This window comes from Rhynchophorus ferrugineus, unplaced genomic scaffold (assembly GCF_030347505.1).
Source record: "Rhynchophorus ferrugineus isolate W39M unplaced genomic scaffold, kcgeb_rfMv2 rfM6, whole genome shotgun sequence".
Classification (NCBI taxonomy): Eukaryota; Metazoa; Arthropoda; class Insecta; order Coleoptera; family Curculionidae; genus Rhynchophorus; species Rhynchophorus ferrugineus.
Window position 1 is genome coordinate 2869156 of NW_027472585.1, and position 27293 is coordinate 2896448.

At 32.0% G+C, this 27293-nt stretch overlaps 1 protein-coding gene across 10 annotated transcripts in view; it reads left to right on the forward strand.

Annotated features, from left to right (window-relative positions):
- The window catches only part of CaMKII (Calcium/calmodulin-dependent protein kinase II), a 224880-nt gene that overhangs the window by 129758 nt on the left and 67829 nt on the right, over nucleotides 1–27293 (forward strand). For all 10 annotated transcript variants that reach the window (XM_076408264.1, XM_076408272.1, XM_076408263.1 and 7 more), the window contains exon 4: nucleotides 27105–27159. In XM_076408264.1, coding sequence (XP_076264379.1) covers nucleotides 27105–27159 — 55 coding nt within the window. The remainder of the gene's footprint in view (nucleotides 1–27104; nucleotides 27160–27293) is intronic.

Here is a 27293-nt window from a genome sequence, read left to right on the forward strand (position 1 = left end):
ATGGCTCTGGTGCGCGATAGTATTGCAGAGTCTCCAGGAGTCGGAGGCGTGGTTCCCAGTTACACATTCCTAGATGCAGTTTAACGCGAATTTTGAAAATTGATTTGAAAATGTTCCAGTACAAAATTCAATCAGTCCTCAAATTGCTACCGAGAGATCCTGATCAACGAGTTGTGTACAGTAACGTCCTAAGACTGTCAGGTGAAATTGAAGATTTTTCGAAGCCCATTTTCTTCTCAGTGGTCACCTCATTAAATAGAACAGTCGATTTTGGGGAACACAGAATCCTCAATTAATTCATGAAACATCACTGTATCCATTAAAAGAAATATATAGTGTGGCATTCATGCTGGAAACATCATTGGTTCCAATTTTTTTGAAAATGAGCAAGGTGTTGCTGTTACTGTTATTGCTGAACGGTACCAAGACATGATTAGAAATTTTCTTGTGCCTGAAGTGGAAGAGCAAGGACTAGAGGACATGTGGTTTCAGCAAGATGGGGTAACAGCACACACAGGAAATTCAACAATTTTATTATTGAATGACGTTTTTCCACGAAGACTAATTTCGCGAACTGGCGATTTAGCATGGCCAGCCAGATCTCCGGATTTAACAGCACCAGACTTTTTCTTATGGGGTTTTCTAAAATCAAAATTTTATGTGAATAAGCCTGATTCAACATCTTAGGTAATATTCGTCACGAAATTGAAGAAATTCATCTTCAGATGTTGCAGGATGTGCTACAAAATGTCTTAAAAAGAGCCGACACTCCACGACTCTTTCAGCAAAGTTATAGGCAATCAAAACGATAGCGGAGCTGTTATGAAAGGTCTTGCTGAAAGGACAAAGAGTTTTTTTGGCATGGCATCCATAAAGTGCCTGATTGATTGGCAAGATGTATAGAATCAAATGGTCACTGCTTTGAATAAATAATTTTTCCCATTTTCTTGGAAAAATATAGTCATTGCTGAAAAAAGTCGGTAATGGCACTTGGTATATTGACACAATAAGTGATATTTGCCAGTCTTGTGTTATTTGTTCTTCTTCCCATACTTTATTGTAAATTTCCATTAACAATTCAGTACATTTTTGGCCGATTTTGTTCAAAATTTTTGACATGATTCTTGAGTTTTTATCACTGTTTAGCTCTCACTTTCTTTTCTTAATTGTCAGAACCAGAAACCGGATTACCAACATCCGAAACAATATTATATAAAAGTCCTAATTTTAATTTAATAATCACTCCGGTCAAAGCATTCGATTATGTTTTATAAATGAGTTTATTTCGAGTTGGAAGCCCTACATGGTCTTTCCCGCTTTTCAATTCTTATATCGAACGAACATTTATTTAATTAAAACTTGATGTGCGAATTGTTTTCTGCGTCATATTCGACACAGAACAGAGGTGCCATTTCATGCATTTTTGAGAGCACCAAATTGAATTCGTAACATGGGGGAGGGAGAAATCAAATTAGTTTCAGAGTAGTCATCTGAAACAGTGTTGGATATTGGAAGTTCGTATTGCATTAAATATTAATATATGTCGTGTTTCATCTTGTATGTAGCCAGGTATAGTAATTTTAGAACAGAGGAGATAGATATATGCATTAGCTTCAATACTATATAGAGTATGATGCCAATATTTATGTTAACATAATGAAAAGCAAAAATATACTTCAAATCCTGAAATCATATTTTTATTACCTGACAATAATATATAGAAAACTTAGCTTATCTTTAATTTCGAATAAGTCGATCGAATAAAACTAATATACTTAATAGCTTTTTCATAATTGTTCTGGGGTTCCTATTTAACTGATTCCAATACATTGTTCAAATATTATAACATGTCCTAAACTGAAATCGGTAACTAATTTAATAGTTTATTTCATATTAATTTAATATGAATAGAAATCATATAAATTGTTTTGTTGTGGAATATTGCGGAGTGTTCAATGCTATACAAAATGCTACAAAAAAGGTAAATAAAGGGACAATATTTGCTAGGTTTCTTTTCTACATTTATCACAGCCTTTCAAATGTATTTTTGTTGTGATTTTTTTACAGAGCGAAATATATTACAATACATCATATTTATTCCGTTTCAACCATTTACGTGGAGTATACATACAGAGGGACAGAAGAATTCTAGAATAGGCAATATACCAATTAATAGGTTTTATATAAGTGATCCTTAGTATGAATTTACACTATTATATGCTTATAGCTCTTAGTCATATTAACAAATTAACAAATATAAAAGTAATTCTACTTCCTTTAAGAAATTATTTTTTTCCTTTTAGTTTTTAAAGTTAGTACGTGAAGGAATATATCTCCGTCTCGCTTATACTACCGTTGGAAAATATCCAAGCAATTATCTTCGTCCTTTCCTCTCTCACAATTTATACAGGAAATAATTCCTACATCTTTGTCTGACATCATGAATAAAACGTTTTCAGTCGCTAGTTTTTTGACTATCGACTGTTTCGACTGTTTTCAGTCGATAGTTCCCAAAGCTAATTTTAACTAACAGTAAGCACTTAGTTTAAGCCATCTATAAGTCAGACAATATAATATAATCTCACGGAACAACGCATTCTGTGTTTTCAAAACCATCTTTTACACGTAATTAATTCAGCAAATTTCATATAAATAGTCATCCTATTAAAGATCCCGATAATTTTAGCTATTTTGAGCCGCATATTTTGAATTCAATTTATAAGAATAAGCAATCTTAAATATAATAGTTTATTGGGTATAACTACTATACCACACATCGTAAATTAGTCATTCTCTTTTTAAAAAAATATATTTTTAGGCTTATTTGTTTTCGGTTAAAACGGTTTTATTATTTCATGTGTTTAGTACAAAAATATACAATAAAGTTGGACTTCTTAGATTTTTTGAAACAACAATGTTAGGCTGATGTAGAAATAAATATTTTTTTAAATTTATTTAAAGGATTTCTATAACCTTTTATTTTTTTTTTAAATATATTTTAAGGTCTCCTTTTACCAACTATGGGTTTATCTGGACTGGACCTAAAGTTTAACGTGGGCTCCGAACCACGGTCCTCAGCATTAAGTCTACCGACTGGCGAGTGACCGACTTTAGAAATCATCCCAGAAGACATCCGGTCTTACCCAGCCTGGTTACTGGCGTGGCTGGGATCATTTTCCTTGTCGGATTTTACACTCTTGCCTAGAACATTCACAAATTTTAAACAATCACAAACATAAATTTACGACCATGCCCCAGCAGGATTCGAACCCGCGGCTATCGCAACAGTAGGGGGACCGTCCCATCGCCTTTACCACTGCACCACCAAGCCGGCATAACCTTTTATTGTTATCTAAATATACATATATATCAGCTATATTTAACCTTTGCACAACAAATGTCAAAGTTTATCAGTTGTTTTTTGAAACCGAAAGGACACTGTACAGTATTTGTCACTTCAGGGGTATTAAAAGTTTTGTTTTAAATAAGCATTCTTAGTTGTGATGCGAAGTCTAAAATATCTAACTGTTTATTAAATTATATAATAAATTTTTTGTTCAAATGTATTTTCAGGAAAACATGCAAATCAAATTAATTAATTTCACATTATTTGTGTGATAAAGTGTTCACAAAGAAATATTATTTTTAATATTCGGACTATGCATTTTTTAAATAATTATATATTTACCCCAAAATCAGCATGGATGGGATCTGGATCGGGACTGTATCAATCCACAAAGATATTACAAAGATTACACTAAATTAAACCATAAGAAACAAGTTGAAACGGAGTTTTTAAGAAAATACATCGTTCTATCACTTCAAAAATCATCATCGCATCACTACATTTATATTGTTGTAATAAAATTATTCATTGTTCAAAACTGGTTGAGTTATTGGCTGCCACTTAATCAAGGAGAAATATCTCTTTATTGGCCATCCAGATGGACCTACTGCATACATTCAAATTTGGTTCGGTTTCTTTTTAATGGAGCCTGGTTTAATAGCCCTACTCTATTAACGAAGGGACTGTAGACGAAAGGAAAGTCAATTATGGCTGAAGTATATCAACAATTAATGTATAATTTCGTATGATGTGGGTGTGATATTTGGTATATTTAATTTCCAATTGTGTCTACATGTGATGCGGGCACAAAATGTCATATTTGTTACATACGAATGATAAAAATGGCATTTAGATCACTTTTTTTCAAAAATTTGAGAAGTTTTCAAAGACAAATAGTCCTGTATAATTTTCCATACAGTACGGGAAATTACACTTGTTGTTTGGCGTTAACAACAAATCCTGAAATTAGTATAGGCTTGTTAAATTCAACTACGGGATTGTAACCATCAAATCAGTAGAAATAACATGCAAAAATTTCCAAAACGGTATACTACGAGGTTGTTGATGTTCCACGGTACATTCATAATGACAAACTGCATAAGGACCTGAAAGTAGGAACTTTTGATAGTATTATCAAGATTCATGTCGAAATACATGAACAGAGAGTCTCCATCAGCACATCAATGGTGAGGTTCAACAGCTGCTAGATAATGATGGAAAAAATTAGTCAAAAGATTAAACCAGTGAAACTTATAAGTAAAATTTGGTGCACTTTAAAAACAGTCACATAGATGTTAAGCCCAAAGTATTTGTCATAGAACAAATACTTTGTATTTATAAAAGAATAACAACTGGCTAGGTTATTGTAGATCCCAACGGAATCCAGGTAGACCAAGTACAGGAGATTGTTAACTTGGGATTATTAATACAAGAAAATAAAGTAGCATCTACTGCTGAAGCAATAATCCGAATTGGCCAAGTTACAGGATCTTCTGCCTCTCTAGTATAGTACGTGTGGAAAAAAGGAAATATTACAATCAAAACTAAAATCCGTCTCCTTCAAACGCTATATAGCTTCGAGCTTTGACAACTGTCAGAATCTGACATCTGTAAACTTCAGGAAAAACAAATGGCAAGACACATGTCACATCCTCTCTGATATCGTGCTTAAAATGAAATAATTCGCTTAAAATGCGGCAATCATTGCACAGTTGGGGAATAAATTCAGACATGCACTTTATATTTGTTTAATCATGTGTGAGGAATGAAAAGCGAACGAAGTTCTCACAGAATTGGGTGTCAAAATCGACCTCTGAGGTGGAAGATACACCAGCAGCTTTGAAAGAATATACACCAAGGTCAATGAAAGTGCTCAGTCTTCATATCCTGCGACACCAATAGCAGGATATTGGTCGAGAAGTAGACAGTTTCCTTGAACGTACATAGAAGAAGGTTAAACCACAACTTACGTTTTTAAATTATTGTAAAACAAGCATTAATATATTGTATTGGATAAAGGATAGTTTTAGAATATATTAAAATATTCCTGCTAATTTTAGAATATAAGTTATCCTTTAATTATTGGCGGTATAATTTAACATTTTGAAGTACTATTAAAACGGTTCCCAATTCCGAAACTAATTCGGGAAATGGCTGCGGCCGGACCGCCTCATTTTATTCCTGCAGCCTCCGAAGTTCTAATAATACAATTGTCGCTTCACAAAGGTTTCATTATTCGCAACTCGATCCACTCGCCGCTCAATTAACTGAAAACGTCACAGGATCTCATGGTCCGACGAACGTTAATTAGAATGGGAACAGGTACAGGTGCATCCGATGGCTGTGTCTTCGTTTAACTAGTGCACCTTTCCGTATCCATGGAGCGGATAGATGAGATATAGCTGAATATTCATTAAAATGCTCGAGTGAAATTATGCTTGATAACTGTATGACAATTTTTTTTGTTTCATGACATTAAATAAAACGGCTTTTTTGTCAAACTGTACCTGCTGCATACAGAAACTTAAACGGATTTTTTATAACACATACCATTTTAAAGTTATGATACATTAAGGTACTCGCTATAAATAAATAAAGATGTGTGAAAATTTTAAATAATATTCATTTATTTATAACAGGTCAATTGAAAAGTTCCCGGCCTACCATATTAAACACATTTTTTGGCTAAATTAGTTTTTTTTATTCAACATAATTCCCTTCAAGGGTGATACACTGGTTGTAGCGACCTTTCAACTTTTCGATACCATTTTTGTAGTACTATTTGTCCTTTGCTTCAAAATAGCCCTCAGTTTCGTCGATCACCTCTTCATTGGGCGAAAATGTCTTCCCAGCGGGCATTCTTTTGAGATCTGAGAACAGGAAATAGTGGCTGGGGGCCATATATGATGGATGAGGAAGCAATTCGATGCCCAATTCATGTATTTCTGACACGGTGCATTGTCTTGTTGAAGCAGTACTTTCTTTTTCTTCAAATACGGCCGTTTTTCGGCGATTTCGTCCTTCAAACAGTCCAATAACGCTATGTAATAGTCGCTGTTGATGGTCTTTTCTTATTCAAGGTAGTCATTGCAAATTATTTCATGCGCATCCTAAAATACAGACACCATAACTTTGCCAGCCGACTGTTGCGTTTTCCCACGCTTTGGAGCGGGTTCATCGTATGCAGTCCACTTGGATGACTGTCGATTGGACTTCAGAGTGAAATGATGGAGCCATATTTCAACCATTGTCACATATCGATACAAAAACTCGAGCTTATTAAGCTTGATCATCTTTAAACAGTGCTCTGAATCATCAACTCGTCGTTGTTTTTGGCCAAAAGTGAATGCAGCACCCACTGTGCACAGAGCTTTCTCGTACCCAAATATTCGTGAATGATATGATGTCGCATCAAATTTAACTTTTGGTTTATCAGGTTTGCCAGTTAGATTAACCTCTAATCATTCTGACTTTGTTTTAAAGAATTTTGCAGACATTTGGCAACATGACCAATCCAGCACCATTCCAAGTTTAATTTAAAATAGACTGATTCGGTTACATATTCTATCTCTTTTTAACTGAGATAATTTAAGAACGAAAAATCTGTTCAAGTTTTAAACGGATTTAACTTTTTTCAAACTGCAATTGCCAATATATTCGGCCTGTTTTGTTTAGTTTATAGATAACATACATTAGCTGTTTTGTTAGACGGACTATTATCTAATATCTGCTTCAGCTTATCAAATATTTATTTTAATAGAGGAAAAAAAGAATTTATAAATTAAAATCCTTTAATAAGGCTAAAATCTAATTTTTAATTCGCCTTTATCGAATAATCCCCTCGTATTCTTCAGCAATTACCGGGTAAAAATCTCGGAAAGGGTTCATTTATGTTACTAAAAAAAAAAACAGGAAAAAAATTAAATGACGCAAAGGTAAGCCAGCGTGATTTCATTAAATTCTGCTGGCAAAAAATTTCGTTCGCATACTCTGCTCTACTTTCAGCGATTAAAAATTACGTGTAAAGCGACTACTTTCAACAAAATCTCAGTTCAAATCCAGTTACAGAGTCTACAAATAGGTTTTCAGATGTGTTTGTAAAGACCTAATTTAGACATAATATTATATAAACAATAATTAAATCAAGAACTAGATATATCAATAAATTAAAATAAAAAATTAAGCTGAAACTGGTGTATCAAATATATGACTTCATGATTTCCTAGAAATGTTAGTCATATCACTATCGTTCCGCAAACAAATGTAATTATTCTTCGAATGCAATTCCTAATGAAATCGGTTCGGTAATAAAACCCATTTTCGTTTCTATTGAGTGAAATATCCAATCGGATTTGTCATTACTGCATATTCTAACCTAAGCAATTAATTCGCCCGTAATATTACCTGCCTAACAGTTCATTATTTGTAACAAAATGTCACTAGCACGTAATCCAGATTTTCTAATCGATATTATACAATTTCTAAAACTATTATGTAGCAAAGGAAGGCATTAAAACATGTACTATTCGATTTATTAATATAAAATAAAAATTATCCGTCACTAAATGTCACTATGTCAAACCGAATATGAAAAATTAATAAATCAAATATACATAGTTAAATGTTATGAAATTGTGCATTAACCTAGTAAAAAAAAACTGTTGAATTTTATGATGTGGAATTTAAAACATTTACAGTTGTTTATATCTCTTGGATTTTATTAAAATATTAATAAGCTGAAGACTATATTACTGGTATGGATATACTATAACCCTTCAAAGATTATAAACTTACAATTGTGGAACAGAATTTCCTGATAAAACTGGATTATTTTACCGTTAATAAAAAAAGATGTAACAGGTCAATTGAAAAGTTCCCAGCCTGATACATAGATGGCGCTACTACAGTTGAATCCATCCAATCCATCCAAATCCAAGTTTTTTTAGTTAGCCCTAACCCTCAAAAGATGCGTGTATAAATTTGACAGCTGTCGGATCATTAGTTTCTGAATTATAGCATTTTGAGTAAAGCAACTTTTGTTATTGTGAAAAAATTGATAAAAAGGAATTTCGCGTGTTGATAAAATATTGCTTTTTGAAGGAAAAAAATACAGTTGAAGCAAAACTTGGCTTGATGCCGAGTTTCCGGACACTGCTCCAGGAATATGAACCATCAAGTATTAGTATGCTAGATTGGTAAGTTTAGACCTCGTGAACTGAGCTCCGAAGACGGTGAACGCAATGGACGCCTATAAGAGGTAAATTGAAATTGAATGAAAAGCAGACACTCAAAAAATATCAACTGATCGTGTACATCATATCATTCACGAATATTTGGGTATGAGAAAACCCTGTGCAAAGTGGGTACAGCGCGAGCTCACTTTTGACGTTTCGAAGATGATGGAGCGTAATAAACCCGAGTTTTTGCGTCGATATGTGACAATGGATGAAACTTGGCTCTATCATTTCACTCTGAAGTCCAATCGACAGTCATCCGAGTGGACTGCACACGATGAACCCTCTCCAAAGCGTGGGAAAACGCAACAGTCGGCTAGCAAGGTTATGGCGTCTGTATTTTGGGATTCGCATGGAATAATTTTCATTGACTACCTTGAAAAATTAAGGACCATCAAAAGCGACTATTACATAGCATTTGAAGGGCTAAATCGCCATAAAACGGCCGCATTTGAAGAAAAAGGAAGTGCTGCTTCACCAAGACAATGCACCGTCTCACAAATCAGTGAAAACGATGGCAAAAATCCATGAATTGGGCTTCGAATTGCTTCATCATCCATCGTATTCTCCAGATCTGGCCCCCAGCGACTATACGGAATATATATAGAATACTTTTCTCTACCCCCTTGTAACTGTACACTGCCACAGTGGTACCGTACTTCATTTCACCTAACCTAATATCCTGTCAATTCTCCCATCGACCACAGGTATCATTCAATCTTAAAATAAATAAGTTTTATTCAACCAGTGTTTTCAGTTTTCGTGTGAATTCCTTCCACAAATTAGTAGTGAGTATTCGGACAAACAATCGCATCGACAGCCATACATTCCGACTGACCAGACGAACGTTCCTACAGTCTTCCTACTGATCGTCAACATACCTTACCTCTCACCTCTCAAAACTAATACAAGAACTTGTAGTATTAGAAATATTGTATCTCATATACAATCTAATAATTTTTTATTATTTTATCCTATGAAAACATAAATATTGAAGTAAGCAACATAAAAAATAACTGAAAAATTGATAGGTTATGCGCAGAGTGTGTGCGATAGCATTTTTCTCCCCTTCATTGTTTTTATTACATTCTTTTTATTAGGGTTGTAAAAATATTAGTGGATCGTTAAGCAATTAAATGGGGGAAACTGACGGAACGTGACTTTTTGCCACCGATGCCGGGAATGGTACCAAATATTGTTCGTTGAAAAACAATTTGCCAGTTAAGCCGGAGAATAAAGCGAAACAAGCGAAAATATTAGATACGGTAAGGTTTTCTTTTGTCCCGCTACTGTCCGAAAATGGTGTTGGTTTTTATCATTGGTGTAATAAACGCTTTGCTAGTGTTTCGGATATTATTATTATTATTTGGTTAATGCGAAACAATGTGTACAGTTTGTGTGTTAATTTTTATCGATACAATTCTCTTTGAGGACGGGCCAATAATAACAAATAGCCAACGAGTGGATTAATATCGAAATAAATGCCATTATGTATGATTTTAGTGCATAAATATATCTTAATTTGAATAGTGGTCTATGGTCTATTCAAATTTATTTTGTACATACGTCATCCAAATTTGTGACGTCAAAACGTCGCAATGTTGCCGCGTCAACTATGAGTTTTAGTTCAGTTTGGCTTGGACATACAAAAAAATTCTGATCTAAATAAAATAATTGAACAAAAATCTTATCAAATATAATTTATTTAAACATTATTCTATATCTAAAAACTACAGTTAATTAGACAACCACAATTATTTATAGGTCAGAGTTAAAACCTCTTATCACTATCATCTATCAATTCTAATCTAAATAAAGTAATTAAACAAAAATTTTATCAAATATAATTTATTTTAACATAATAGTAAATAACTACAGTTAGTTATACAGCCATAATAGTTTATAGGTTAGAGTTATAACCTCTTATCGCTATTGACAACCGGACGACTTTGACAGGCTCATTCGTTTACATGTTCGAACTGATCAGGCAGCACTGTGTCTCTTTTTAACTAGAATAAAACGAGAATGAATATATGTTGTGATTCTAAAATGAATTGTAACAGGCAATACATTAAACACCTTGATGATGTATGTACAAAAAAACTTGGAATAGACTATAGGTTATGTTGAATGAAAAGTCGAATAAATCCAGCGGAGCGAAGTCGGGTGATCTTGGTGGATAGTTCACATTGACACGGTTTATTAATTAATAGTAAGATTTTAATAATTTTACTGAAAGATAATTTACTAAAAATAATATCAAATATCTTCAAAATCAAAATATAAGACCATTTTATGCCAACGTTTATGCGGAAACATAACTTCAATCAATAAATGTATATAGTTTGGAGTCACAACAATCAATTTTTCAATTTCCTTCTACGTATTAACTATTTTTAGATATTTATAGCCGAATTGGAAGCAATAGGTTGAAAGGTTATTATCGCAAACTCACAGATGGCGCCTTATCACTATTTTCTCTTCGCTTGTTCTCCAATCGATTATTCCGCTTTACGGCCAATCCTCTGGAAATATCACCCATTTGACAAGCGGTTCAAGTTTGAAGTTATCCGTAATGTACATGACGAATTTATATATTTATTTTTATCTATCTATAAATCTATTATTTGTCATCTACGAAACTAACCGAACCGAACTTTTATGTATATATCTAATAATCCATACTAAGTTCATTAATATTAGTTGGTAATCAATACTACTATTTAATGCATTTTTAATAGAATAATGATAATGCGTAGATATTTTTTAAGTAGTACTAAATACTGTAACAGTATAATAGATACAATTGATTATTTTGAGTTACTTATCAAATTTATATAAGTTATAGTGGACAAAATATCACATTATTTACTTAATTCCAATGATTTTGAAATATTGGTTTTAAAATTATTGACAAAGTACCAGACTGCTAAAAAAGAAAACAAATTCGTAAACTTACCTGAAGTTGGCATTTGAAGTGGTCACCATTTGAAATCTTGAAACAGCTAGATTATATTTTAACAATTGACAAGTAAAAAACGAATTTTTCACAAAAGTAAAAAAGTTCACTTGTATCTCTAAAACTAGAGCTAATCCGTACCCATTTTGGCGATCTTTTTTATAATATGGCAATATGTTATAGTAATATTTCCAGTTTATTGTTTTACTTATTTGATTTACCATTTTTATTGCAAAACTGATGGCAGGGCCTTCTTGACTAATTTCTAGGTTCGAAAATAATAAAAACTTTTACTGCAAAAACTATTTTATTTCACCAAAATCCAATAGTCTACAGTCTGAATCTTTGGTGGCCATTCACTTTGAAGTGCAAGCCTATGTCCAAATTCCAATAGATTATGTTAGTTCACAGTAACTTCAATCTGCTTTTGATGACCTAAATACCCTGAGCTGCGATGCTTATACCAGGAATCCACGGACTAAGATTCCTTCCGAAGCTTGGTTGTTTCCTAATTGGAATAGTTTACGGCTAAAGGCCTTTGGGAAGCTTAAATTCTCTTTTTGCGGCCTTACAGCTTCAACTACGATTCTTCTGATCGAACTCCACTTTACTACAGCAAGTTACGATTGCCAATCTAACGCCAACTTGTCTCCATAATTAATTTGACACCGGTTAATTGAAAGAATTCGAAAGAGGTCGTATTAATTGCGCTATATCAATATATTTTCCCTTCCTCATAGCTCTTGAACCGTTTGTTTTGATTCATCATCATAGCCACTTTGATTTTAGACCCATTTTAAGTGACGAATAAATTGAATTCCGTCAAAATTACCATAATTTATTACCACACGGCTTTGTATTTATAAAAATACCCTTCGAAAATTATTCACAGTCCTTATAATTGTCGAACAACATGTTTAGTTAATCAATACAATTTGTAATCAGTAAATTGCCGACATTTACATAAGCTATTTTTACATAAATTATACGCATCGTCCAATTCGTTAAACAACAAAAATCCAATTATCTACACGTATAGCGACAAGATAAACGTTATTGATAATTCAATAAAAAAACCAATTAGGCTAATAATAGGCCCCCGATTATATATTAAAGTTCTGTCCGAAAGCTGCGGTTCCCAAAATCGATACGGTTTTAGGGCCTGTCGTATGAGCCCGAGGTCGAACTTACCGTTAAATAGGTCAGCTTATTTCGGATCTGATGAAAAAGGTAAGGTATGTCGACGAATATGTTTAATAGATTATAGAACAGCATTTTTCGGTCGTTTGTGTATTGATGTTAGTTATGGTCGAGGAAATAGTTAATTATTATTGGGAACATTCCGTAATTTTTTCCATAAAAAGTTATTGATAAAATCGGTTATTTATTAATGATATGACGTAATGATTAAAAAACTATAGTAATATATGAATAATACATTTATTGAATGTATAAAGAATGATCAGGATATAACTGATGACTGAACTATTGAATAAAGTACTTATAGAGTATAGTAATATGTCTAGAAAAGCATTCGCTTAAAAAAACAGCATTAATACTAATACAAATATTACATTAATTTCATAGCAGAGTATAAAAACAACTTTGCACCAAATGCTTTGTATGTTCTACCATGTTCGCTTTGTAAATCACAATATAATTACAAAAGGTTAGTTATGGAAACACCCGGCATGCGCACAAATTCTAAATTTGCGACGTTGCCAATTCCTACAAATTATACGTATATTTAACAATTAATTTGTTATCCCTACAAATAATGTAAAATGTAATTTTATATCATCACACTTTTCTTAATCGTTAAATCATAACTACCATAACTAACAATAACTACATAACTCTTTAGTAGTTCCTAATATGCGGCAATAACCACCAGTGATACATCTTAAACAACACTGCTTAAATTTAAATAAAATCGTTTAATTATGTCTTACTCGTTCAGTTTCCGTCTTAATAGCGTTTCAAATACAAAACGTCAATGTCACATCGTAAAATTACACGGCCGTAGTCGATTTATGCAGAACAAAAACGACGAATAATCTACTGTATTATAATTAGAGCTGACAGCGGCGCAATAGAGCCTAAATATTTGTTTATATATTATGTGTCACTGATTTGATGACTTTCTGGTTGCTTGATTTGGGCGCATTCCGTTTAATTGGAATTTACTTATTGTAGAGCATATCGGACAAAAAATTTAAGTTTAAATATTCTTCCTCCGTATAAGCTTTCACCATGCCAAATTTCAAGCCTGTTTTACTCAAAAATGGAGGCAGAATTTTCCCTAAGCCGATTAATATGTAGAAGAATTGAAGAAGAAGTAGTTTATAAGAGAGCTATATATTTTAGAACTAAAGGCATTCCAAACCAAACCCGTAATTATATTTTAGAATCCATAAACCGTAAAAGATATAGCTTCTGATAAAGCCTCATTGTGGGTCAGCAGGTGTGATCGTTATATTGTAATAATAGATACAATGCAGATCTAGTGCTACCGTAGCTTAATGGGCCAATGGAACAATTCGGCCGCGAGCTAAATAGACAGCTTGTATTGATGAAAACCTTAATGGATTACGGAGCCTTTATGTTATGCTAGTTAGTTTATACTGATACAGTATTTTGCGTTCCATTATTTAAAGATAAACAGTCGATAAAATTAATTATACGTTATATTCGTTTGGTTTTAGATTAACGTTAAATTACGCAAACAACTCGATCGATATCCGTTCATATTCCATAAAGCAAAGGGATATTTTACGGTTAGAATCTGCATAGAGTGCATTCGAGGGTAGAATGAAAAGCTTTGGGTCTGGAAATGAAATATTTCCGAAATAATCGTCGCTGACTAATTTACAATGTATCTATACAGTGACTTAAAATTATGTAGTTATAGTTTATCCAAAGTAGCAGTGAACTCAGGTCATCTCAATTATGACGTTAAAACATCGCAGTGTTGCCGCGTTTAACTTTGACATTTACGTTATTTTAGCTTTGATATATAAAAATATTCTAATATAAATAAAATAATGAAATAAAAATGTTATATTTGATAACATTAATTTTAATTTTTAATTTACATATTTTCTTAAATATTTTAAAGTCGTGGGCTCCTAACCACGATCCTCGGCATTAAGCCTACCGACTGGCGTGTGACCAACTTAGAAATCATCCCAGAAGACATCCGGTCTTGCCCAGCCTGGTTACTGGTGTGACTGAGAGTATTTTCCTTGTCGGTTGTTTTACACTCTTGTCTAGAACAATCAGAAATACTAAGCAATCACAAACATACATTTACGACCATGCCCCAGCAGGATTCGAAGCCACGACTATCGCAACAGTGGTGGACCGTCCTGTCGCCTCTACCACTGCGCCGACCAAGCCGGCTAATGCATATTATTGAACGACTTAAACAAAAGAACTAAAATTATTATATTTAATTTATGTTACTTTATTAATTAATAAAAGTTCGAGACATAAATGATAACTTTTATTATATCTATTTTATATTCATATAAAACCTTCTTTACATACGAAATGGCGGATATTTAGGATAACAGAAACGTCAAAAATGGGAAATGAAACAGTAGTTTCTTGTAATTACAAGCCGGGCAAAGCTGGAACATTTAAATAAAGGCACGCTCTATTTTAATATTTTACACAGACATTATATAAGATAGGTCCGACGTTTGCAAATAAAAATGCTTTACTTTTGTTACATAAAAATTAGGTCAGCCCTGAGTTATATAATACATAATAATTTTACGGCATATAAATGGCGTAATATATTTTAATTATGTAATGTTACCTCACTTAATATCATATATTTCTGAAGTTCCCATTTCTAAAGGCAGACTCTGAAGCTAGAGGAACAAATCTAAATGGTAGAGATATTTCTAACAACCCCTATTATACAAATCTAAATGCTATTATTACAGCTAAACTAAATTTGGTTCAACTGGAAAACGAAACACGTAGTAAAATATGTAAACCAAATAACGAGATGTTCCAAAGAATAAATTAATTAATGCTGCAACATCCCCCTAATACATAAAATGAAACAAAAGAACTGTTAATAACTATACCGAAAATCAAAATCATATTTACAACTATGACTCCATATTATAATCTTGAAATATTGAATTAGAAATTAAAAACCTGTATTTCTTGTATCAATTCAAGAACTCCATGTTAAAAAGAAGAAACTAAAGGAAACACAAATTCTCGGCACTACTAACAACTGATTGAATAAAAGTTCCCTAATAAAATAAAATGAAACACGTAGTAAAATATGTACTCCAAATAACGGCATGTTCCACCGAATAAAATTATGATGCTGCAACACGTCTAAAACATAAAAATAAAACAAAAGAACGGTTGTGAACGAGGAATATTAGTCCGGGCTGTGGGTTGCCAGATTAATCATTGATACGACGCCAAGGTAAATCGATTAATTCGTCAAACATGATCTGGATGGCTTAACAGCGTTACGGCTTGTCAAGTAGCAGATATTTCCGCATGAAAGATTAACTATAAAAAGGGCGGGTAAGGACGTGTCGAGGGAAGAAGGGTGGTTCATATTGCCGGAATGCGTAGTTATGGGCGAGGATGAAAAGTTGAAAAGCATATGCGTATATGTACGAGTCATAAAGAATGTATAAATACGTAGGCACAGGTTAAAGATAAGGTTTCGAGTCGGGCCTGTTATAATAAAACTTTATTGGCACCATAAATGTATTAACGTTTCGTTAAATGATAAATTCGGCATTTTGTTAGATTACCAAAAGGAAAAAGAGTTTGCTAGAAAGAGTGTTTCTGTTTCTATATTGATTGAGAATTCTTCAAAATGTATAGACTTTCATTCTATTTTTCTTATGAGTTATAAGAACAATCAATAGTCGCTGGGAGCCAAATCTGGATGATACAGTACGTGGTAAGCTTTCTAAGCTTGATTCGTTCAACTTGACCATCATTCTGATCGACCTCGTGTCATTTTCTATTATTTGTGCCTGCTGTTGACGGATTCCACCTGTTGCTGTCCATTCTACTAACAACCTTGTTACAGTATCTCGCTAATTCTGTTCCTGTTTTTCCCTAAAGCAAATACGCTTTGTTAAAATGGATTTATATATTGGATGGATATATTGGACATTTGATTCTATACATTCTGCCCATCTCTCAGACAATTTATTAATGGCATTCCAAAAGAACAGGTTCCATTTTGACATAAGCCATTTTTTAACTCAATGTGCTGTTCTGTAAAGGCGTGCCACATCGATACGAAAGGGCGGTAGTCGGATGGAACCAGGTCTGGAAAGTATAGCGAGTGTGATAAAATCTTCCCATCTGAGCATTCAACACTTCTGTGACTGATTTTGCTGTCTGAAACTGCAGTTTGTTATGGTATAAAATCGCCTTATCATAAAGTTGAATGTGTATAATAAAGTTTAAAGGTGTTGTGGGCGTTTCTTGATCAGCACATAGTTCAAATGGTTAATCCCGATCCCAAAAGATAGAATATAGTCTTGCGGCCAAAATGATTTGTACTAAAATACACAAATATATTTATTTCAGCTTATGCAAGTAATGAAATGATATATGCAAGTAATGAAATGTCGTTATATTTTGCTCTTATTAAAATTTTATTACGCGTGGCATATATTATTATCTCTTTCATTTTATTCGATTAATTGAAGAAATAAAAATTCAAAATTAAACAAAAGAATCCAAATAAATTCAACCTAGTTTTATAAATATTTTAATATCTCCATTTAAAATATACTAGTAGCCAAATTCAAAGTTTGTTTGTACATACGTCATCAAAATGTTTAATGTATTGCCTGCCGAAATTTGTAAATTCATTTTAGAATCAGACAATATTTTTCTTTTCATTTTATTCTAAACTAAAAAGAGACAGAATGCTGTCTGAATACTTCAAACGCGTAAACGAATGAGTCTGTCAAAGTCGTCCGGTTGTCAAACGTATGCAAAATTATTGAAAGTAATCATAATAAGAGGTTATAACTCTAACCTATAAACTATTGTGGCTGTATAATTAACTGTAGTTTAGATCAACTATCATGTTAAAATATATATACTTGGTAACATTTTTGTTCAATTATTTTATTTAGAGTTTTGTTGTATGTCAAAGCCAAACTCAACTGATAATTGATACGGTAACACAGCGACGTTTTGACATCACAAATTTAGATGACATATGTACAAAATAACTTATACATAACTACACACAGAAATACACAAGAAATATAATTAATATATAAACCTTTTGTATAAAGGATAACTTGTTTATATTCGTTCCTAAATGAAAATGAATTGCATTTTCTGTTCTTGTTTCTAGTAGGTATCTGTCACATATCACATATTGTCAGGGTGCTGATTCATATAACATTCTCCCATTATGCATTACCGATTCCTTCTTGTTCCTGCTTAAGTTTTTTTCTTGTTAATAATCTACAGAAGTGCTCAAGTCTATAAAACAAAAACAACTAAGTATGTTTACTACCTAAAACATTTGTTTGGTGTTTTCTGCATTTACTTAAGAAACTCGAAATCCTCAATGATGAAGTTCTTGTTATGACGCATATTTCTATCAAACACTTCAATATTCCAGGATGATAATGCCATAAACACAGATAAAAAACTTCAGTGTTGGTTTGCGAATCATCAGAATATTGTCAAAAATCTCCCCTGTCTAGCACAAATGCTAGACCTCAATATAATTGAACCGTTATGGGGAGTCTTTGAGTAGAAAGTGAAGAGTACATTCCCATCTCAATAATTGAGTTAATCGGTGGATGTTTTAGTATAAAAATGAAACAATACGTCATTGGAAACTATTCAGACTTTTTACGAGCCTATTCCACGAAGAATGACAGCTGTTTCTGTTCTACCAGATATTTATATTATTTGGTTCATCCACTTTATTTGCGAAAATCTAAAGGGGTGACAAAATTATCAAATTCTGGACAAAGTGGATAATTGATTCTTATTTCCTATTTTTGTTTCTATTTCACGATATTTTTTAACAACTCATAAGTTTAAGCAACATTGCTTTAAAATTAAATGACAGCAGCTTCGATTCTTAATGAAATTGCTTTGTTTGCATTTTCCATATTCCGTATTCGAGGTATAATATTTTGAGCGAATTTTTATACCAAACACAGCACTGAATAAATTTGATAAATTATTATGAATGTTGAAGGCTTAATGGACATAAACTCCTAATGCCATTAGGCCCAGTTCTGCCATCCCGTCTAGTTATTTTTTATTTATGTTACACTTTCGTTAAGTCCCTCGGGAGATATAAATTTAAATCAATTCCTATTTTTTCCGTGCCTCCATATTACCGAAATAAAGAAGTTCGTCCGGACTCTAAATAAAATATTCCTTTTGATATATAATGGTAACGGTCTGTTTTACATAAAAGATTATCCGCGATTATACCGAGCGGACGTACAGGTATTAGCATTTTTCATAAAACTTTTTTTATTTGTCGTCAGATTTATAGCACCCAAAGGTAATGGAGTTTAAAGTCTACAGAATATTTATTTCCATTGTTTATCTTTATATTGACCTATAAATTAGTACAAAGCAGTACAAATCATTGTCTATCAATAGCCGCAATTCAGACAATTTACGTAGTTTAGTATCTTCATAAGAAATGAAGTGCTGCTCAGGCAGTTCACGACTCATGTCGAAACAAATAGTAATCAGAAAGAGCAAGGTCTGGAGAGTACGGCAGGTGGGGTAGCATTTCCAATTTTAAAGTTTCCAAGTTTTCGCCGGTTTTTGCAACATGTGGCCGAACGTTGTCATGCGGAATAACAACATTGTTGTGTCTTTATTCACTACCGATCTCCATTGATGGTTTCATCGATTAACTCATTAAAGTCTTCGCCTTCAACATTTTTTGACTTGACAAAAAAAGTTTTATCATATTTTATGTGTTATGTTACGTAATATAATAAAAGGCTTTTTACTTTTTGTTTCGTGGGTCGTCAGGTTTTCAGAATGTTCAATTTTGAATCATCTTTATAAGGTTTTTTCTGTATAACATATAAAAAATATACATTATTATATCCATATATATTATATTTCTTTATATATATTTATTTTTGAGATGTAGAATATATAACATATTGAATATAATTTCGCTTCTGTAACGAACGTTTATATATATTTTTTTATATACGGAATGTCATAAAAGTCGTCCAATATTAGTACTTTTAGTCTAATAATATTCAGGGACTATATTACGCAATATGTTGACGTAGCCATGAATCTACTTCGAGCCATGATATGAGCTTGTATACCAATATATTTGATTTACTATAACATGGCATGTCTAGAGTTTTTCCAGTTTCCTTTATCCCTTCCAAATAATAGGTTTTTTTCCAAATAGGCGTTTGTTTTAGTGATGAACTCTTCATTCCCCTCAAAACTCATACCATGCAGCAATTTTTTCAGGCGTAGAAAGAGGAAATAGTCGCGAGGATGCTAAATCTGTAACAGTGTATAGTAATCTACAGATTTTTGGCCTGGTATTACACTGGTCTTTTAGAAATGCGCTCATTTCCTGTCCACAAGCTGAACAAGTCTGAACAATATACGCCGGTGACCGTTTCGCACCCTAAAAAACTATGTCCATGATTTTGTTGACCAACAGACACATCTCTGCCTTCTTTGGTTCACGTTTACTCGCAGAAACTCACTGTTTTGATTGTTTCTTAATCTATAGTGTTTTGTGATGTATCCAAGTTTTGAAATAACACAAAAACTCCTTCGAATTGCAGCTGACTATCTCCAAGAACTCTTTTAAAAAGACCATACGGTTATCTTGCTGGTCTGGTGTGAAAAATTGCTGAGTTAATCACGTTTTTCATCCAAATATGTATGTAAAATATAATTCATCCGCTCAATTGAGATGTTTACTTCTTTATATTGTTTCTCATGTTAACTTCTTGTTTATCATTTTCGGATCGTCCAATATCATTTCAAATTTATTGAGCATTCTGACAGGAGGTCCTCTTTTAAGTGATCTGAACGTTAGTTTACAACGTTCGTCAGGGTCACAGCTGAACTCAGTAAAACGCTTCTATTGAAATTGATAGTGCACGATCTCCAAGTAAAAATAATGCTTGATGGGCATACGAAAATGTTCTTTTTTATTATAATTGTAGAGGTTGGCTGTTGTTAGTGCACGAGAAATTCAAAAAGTCACTGACTTGTCAAACTGCCCTCGTAGCATATTTTATACATCGGTGGAAAATATTTTAAAATAATTCACAATTTGAGTTCTAAATATATCATTACGCCACGAGTAAAAATACTATATTTTCAAAATCTATACAATAACGCCGATATTAAATTGAAACTTGTTTTCCAACAATGAAAACAATAATCTATATAGATATCTCTTGCACAACTCGATCGAACTAAAAGCTAATACATGTCGACGCTCTGGGCTTTAACATTTTCCTCGTGTAATCGATCCATTGTCGCGGCTCCTTCTCGAGCCAAGCCAAATAACAGAAGTTAATATTTAACTTTTGCTCTATAACGTGTACGGCAGCGGTACAGTAAATAGATGGATCTGTCGTCGAAGATCGCCAGCCAGCGCAAGAACAAAAATTCCCGATTTAGAATCTCTATTAATGTACGCTCGATAAAATCCATGAATTATTAATAACCGATTTCCGAGTGGCCTTTAATTTATTCCAACGTAAATTATCGGCTTTTTGATATATCGCGCATAAAGGCTTTGCATCGCCGTTGCATATTCGATACAACAAATATAAACATATTCGTTATTTATATTCCATACGCAGTCGTTTATTTGGTTTATTTTTATTGGTCAATAAATGTATATATGCGAATAGTGCTAATTTAAGTCTATATAATTATTCATTAAAATAATTTATTTTCGGGAAATACAAATATATTTCCGACAATATATTAATATTTTATATATTGGCTTCGTTGAAAAGGTTTTTCATATTTTTGTCGGTAATAAAGTCAATTTATTCGGTTCAACATAATTCATATAATAATTAATCGTAAATATGTTATTTTTATCGAAGACCTCTTTCCGAATTTTACACAGAGGACTATTTGAAGACAAAATATGTCGACATACGACCTTTACCTACAAGGACAGTTGGATAAGTCAGTGACTTTGAATTTCCCGCGCTATAACTTTAAATGCATCACTGCTGCCGTCAACTGGTATCTATTAATAGATTACTGTGAGGATTTTTGAGGAATACGAATAGGATTTTAACGAATATGAAAAAAAATCATGTGCTGAATAGCTTTTTTTTCTAAAAATCATCGCCAAAACCAAGCAAAATATTGATGGGGATTGTGGAGACTCTACGTCAACAATTTTAATAGGTAGGAAGTGGTTTACTGAGACCAAAAAATAATCAAAATAATGGATTTCTTTGAATTGAACGTGTACCAAATATAGCCGAATTGTGTAATTCATATTCATTATCATCTTAAAAGGGGTAAAATAGTCACCGTCGAATAATATACTGAGCTTTTTAACAGATTAGGTATTGATTTGAAGCAAAAACTACCCCATCTGATGAAAAAAATTCTTCCATCAAGACAATATACGACATGACAGAAATTCGTAAATTGGGAAAGCTATCGCAACTATTCGCATATTCTCCAGTTTTAGCTCCCTGCTGTCTATTCCCTGTTTCCAGGCCTGCAGAGTTTCCTGGGTGGTAGGATATTTGGTCACATGAAGAGACCATCACTGAAACAAACACCTATTTTGAAGACCTCGAAAAAACTTGTTATTTGAAAAGAATACAAATATTTTACTACAAATGTTGCTATTTAGTAAAAAATATTAATAAAAGTATTACCTAATATCAGCATCGTTATAATCGATGGATTTCAACAAATATATTATTTTTTAGCCGCTGTGATTCCATTGTACTCGTTCAAAATGATATAACCGAAAGGACATTGTCATAAAATTAAAAATCAAAAGTGTCATTTGGTTATCGGCATCTGTTAGATAAAAAGCAGAGCGAATTATACTCAAAGTCAAGCAACTGCACTGGTTAGTCTTAAGATACTCTTAACTTGACCTAAAGTGATGTCAATCATAAAGCCAAATTGGACCTACGAAGTGCAGATATGGGGTTGCACTAAAACATAAAACCAACTAGTAATCCAACGTAGCCAAAACAAAGTTCTACAATTAATTACCAATGCCTACTTCTACGTAATCAACGAAAAGTTGCACGATGGCCTCAAAATCAAATGAATGTACGATGTGATCCAAAATTTCGCTACTGGACAGTACGCAGGAAATTAGAAGATAAAACGAATCAAACCAGACGAACTTGTATTTTCTATAAGTGTAGACTTATATAGTGTAACTTTAGCTGAAGTACTTTAGTTTTAAGTTAAATGGAAATACATATTGATGTATCAATACCGTACTTACCCTGCTTGTCTAAAGAATCAACTACAATATAATAGTAATAATAAATTACTTTGTAAATTAAGATTGTACTAAGTATATATAATGTAATTAATTAAAAAAAAAGCTATTCAAGATGCTTGACTGATAAAAAGAATATTTTCATCTCCTTATTTTTATTCAAATATATAAAATGTTTAAAGAGAAATACTAGAAAGATAATTTTAAATATTACAAACTACTAAACTCTTCGAAATAATGAAATATCGTATTATTTTAAAAGAAACATTAAATCTCGGTAGAACGCAAATATTATCAACTCGTAATAATAATTCATGAATGATTTCCCGACTAATATTCCTAAGAATTTACGTATTTTTTAATAAAAGGAATAAAAACCGGAAAGAGCTTGGAGCAATGGACGAACAATGGATTTTGTTAGACGGCCCCGTTTTCCGAACCCCTCCAGTTCGGCGGTCTTTGAACCCGTGACCTACACCCCCTCTATCCTCCCCCTCCGGCTGCGTGGTCAGAAGCAAATCTAAATATCTTTTGGGAGGCGAAAAAATCTATTCGGATTACTGTGTGAGACAGTCAGTCTAGACTAGTTGGTTTCACTTTATTCTTAAGAGCCATTAAGTCTGTTATTCCTTCGAACTTTGTTAAGAAGAATATTGAAATAAATATCTTTCTAAATGTATTCTATTTTTTGTAGTTTAGAATATTTAGTTAAAAAGATGTAATGTTAGTCTAAATAAGCAGTTATGTAAGTGGAGCCATCTTTAACAGATGCGTAAATGATTGTTTACTGTTTATATGTAGAATCTGTTTTCTAATTTAACTCAATCTAGATCTAGTAACACTCGCAGAAATAGCCTAATTTAATTGCATACAATTAATATTTTATTATATTAAACTTACCAATAGAAACAGAACTCTAATATCTTTATCATAATTTGATAGTCTATGATACGCATTTTATATTATTGGCACTTTTATAAAATCAACAATATTTTTTAAAATATTTGGGGATTTCTTTCGAATATATAATCTAAGAATTAATATACATTAACACGTGTAGTTTCATAATATATAAGGTAATCTCTATCAATAAAAATTAATCGCCAAAATGTATGTATGCGCATAACTTAAAAACTACTGCACCAAACTGGCTAATTATTCCTTTGGTATTTGTTGTTATTAGGAGAAGGTTTATACAAGGAATTTAAAAAAAAATTCGGACGAGTTTTTTGGACATAATGTAATAGTATATGATTGACATTTTATAATTTTTCATTAATCTTTCTGTAATATAATAATACTAAATCTAATTACATTTAAAACCAAAGACAAAATTAACAAAGCACAAACAATTAGAATATTTTCTAATTAATATTATTATCTGTCTATATATGTTATATTATACGACTGGTACTGCACTGGCTATGGATTGTACTGTGATTTGAAGGGATTATCTGCTACAAATGGTGTTAATAGACGTCGGGCTGATTTTTACCTATTTTCGCCCTCACTGTCGTTTTGTATTACTGTTCATCTAGTAACCTATTCCTTCCGACGAATATAATAGTTTTTTAAGCAAATTCATAATTTTTATTTTCTAAACCCTTTCACATTTTACAACTTATATTCTTAACGATCAAACTTCTAGAATTTTATGTCGAAATGGTCCTTGAACTTAACAAAAACAAATTTATTTAGAACAGTTGAAGGGTCAAATCCGAATTCGTCGCGTTGAACTTTTTTCGCAGCTTTCCTAATGCACTGTCGCCATTCCCGCTTCGGTAAACACTCTCCCAAAAGTAAACATTCCCGATACCATCCCCATTCGACTGATGTTGTCGCCCAATGAACAGGACTTATTTTATTCAGCCATACAAATTGACTCGGTGTATTTCCTTAAGCGCTGACGAAATAGAGTCGAGATTTTCTCGCTGAAAAGACGTAATCGTATATATCCGCGCGTCGCTGCCGCTACGTCGATGAAAAAATGGCCGCTCTTATATTTTATGTACGGCAGTTTATTTGAAATGTCGGGGGATACTTTTATTGGTAGGCGCGATGAGAATATAGAATGTTTCTCGACATTGAAATGTAGATGTCGCAGTAGTTTATCGTATATTAAATGACCAGATGTATATCTGTCAGTTCTTATATACGTCACACTTTAATGTATTAAAACGAACTGTATTAATGAACGATGAGCTTTACATTTTATAGCCACAATAATGTGTATTAATTAAAATAACGCTTTATTGAAAATGTTAGCTTGAATAACCCACAAAGAATATTCGTTGATAATGAAATATGAATCATGAGTAATTAAATTATGAACAAACTTAAAACTATGGAACTAGAAAAGAAGTTATTTAGCTCCGTTAGTTTATTCTTTATTATATAACATGTGGCAATTTGGCAAAGTTGTCATTTGGCATTTGTCAACTAGTCTTATTTCACTAAATAATTATGAACTATGGAGCAAGAGAGAATTCTTTACCTATTTTATTTTATTTATTATTATCTAAAATGATAACATTTAATGAAGCTACATTGTCAAAGTTCTGAGGGAAAAGTTGCAACTTGGCAGTGTTATAAAGAATAATATTTGGCAAACAGTTATTATATTTTCCACCTATTTCACTATATAATTATGATACAAGAATCGTGAACAATTCCATTATGTTAAAAATTAGCACTGTGGACCTAGGCAAAATTATTTACTTAAGTTCTTTTATTCCTTATTATATAAGATAATAACATTGAATTAAGCTAGATCATTAAGCAAATCAATTGCAAATAATAATATTTGGCAACGGATTGTAATTTCTTGTTCCTATTTAACTAAATTATTAAGAAATGAGAATCATGAAGCATTAAATTATGTTAAAAATTGTAATTGGGCGGAAAAATATATTTAAATAAATTCTATATTCTCCATTGTATAAGATAATAACATTAAATTCATACCCTACATTATCAAACTTCCAAAGGATATGTTACAACTTAAATAATTTGAAAATAACATTTAGCAAAAAGTTTTTCACTTATTCATGAAATAATTATGAAGGGAGTATCAGGGAGTATCACGATTAATTACATTATGTTAAAAATTTAAATTGTGTATATAACAAATATATAACAAAGTAGTATTGAATTCATAAGCTACATTATCAAGACTTCGAACGAAGCGTTGCAAGTTGGCAAAGTTGTAAATAATATTTGGGAACCAGCCATATTCTCTTTCACTTATTTCACTAAATAATTATGACATAAGAATCATGATTAATTAAATTATATTAAACATTTAAACTGTGTAGTCAGGGAAAAACTTTACTTCAGTTTGTTTAGGCCTCATTATATTACATAATAACATTAAATTCATAAGCTACGTTATCAAGCTTCTGAGGGAAATGTTGCAACTTGGCAAAGTTTATCTTACAATACTGTATTTCGACATTATCTTGTCAAACTTTTAAGAAAGTTCTTATTTAAGTTTATATTAACAATTGCGTTTGCTGTATAATGGTGAAGATAAATACGAAGTTAGAACTTGTTCAGTTATCTGATAAAGTAATTTGCTTGAGCCCTTTAAACATTTTTTAAGTTTAAATCCTTGACACGATTTAAATTACATGTTTTAAAAGGTTTCGCTTTAATAGTTCACTTTATTATTCAACTATATATTAAAGTATATAAAGAAGCATTTTTTAAATATTTACCAGAATTACATTAGTAAAGAGGAAGAATCTTTGCAACCTTTGCTATATATATATATATATATATATATATATATATATATATATATATATATATATATATATATATATATATATATATAGGCTTAAAATGCATTATTAAGGTTTAAAACTCAGGTTTGAATCGATTCCTAAACGATAGCTTTTGTACTTATAGTTTTATGATCTCCATACTTTTTTTCTTAAGGCTTTTTAAACATTTAGTCGAAGCAGTAATACCATTTTAATTATAACTATAATTTTGCATGCCAAATTTACTATTTAAAATATTGATTCTTGTGTACTAATATAATTATTTTTCCCTTTATTTCAGTGAGATTACACGATAGTATACAGGAGGAAAATTTCCATTACTTAGTGTTTGACTTGTAAGTATACTTTATTAAATTAAAATATCATTTATTTACACGATATATATATGATATATATATATATATATATATATATATATATATATATATATATATATACTTACATTTTTTTTCGTAATAACTGAAAAATT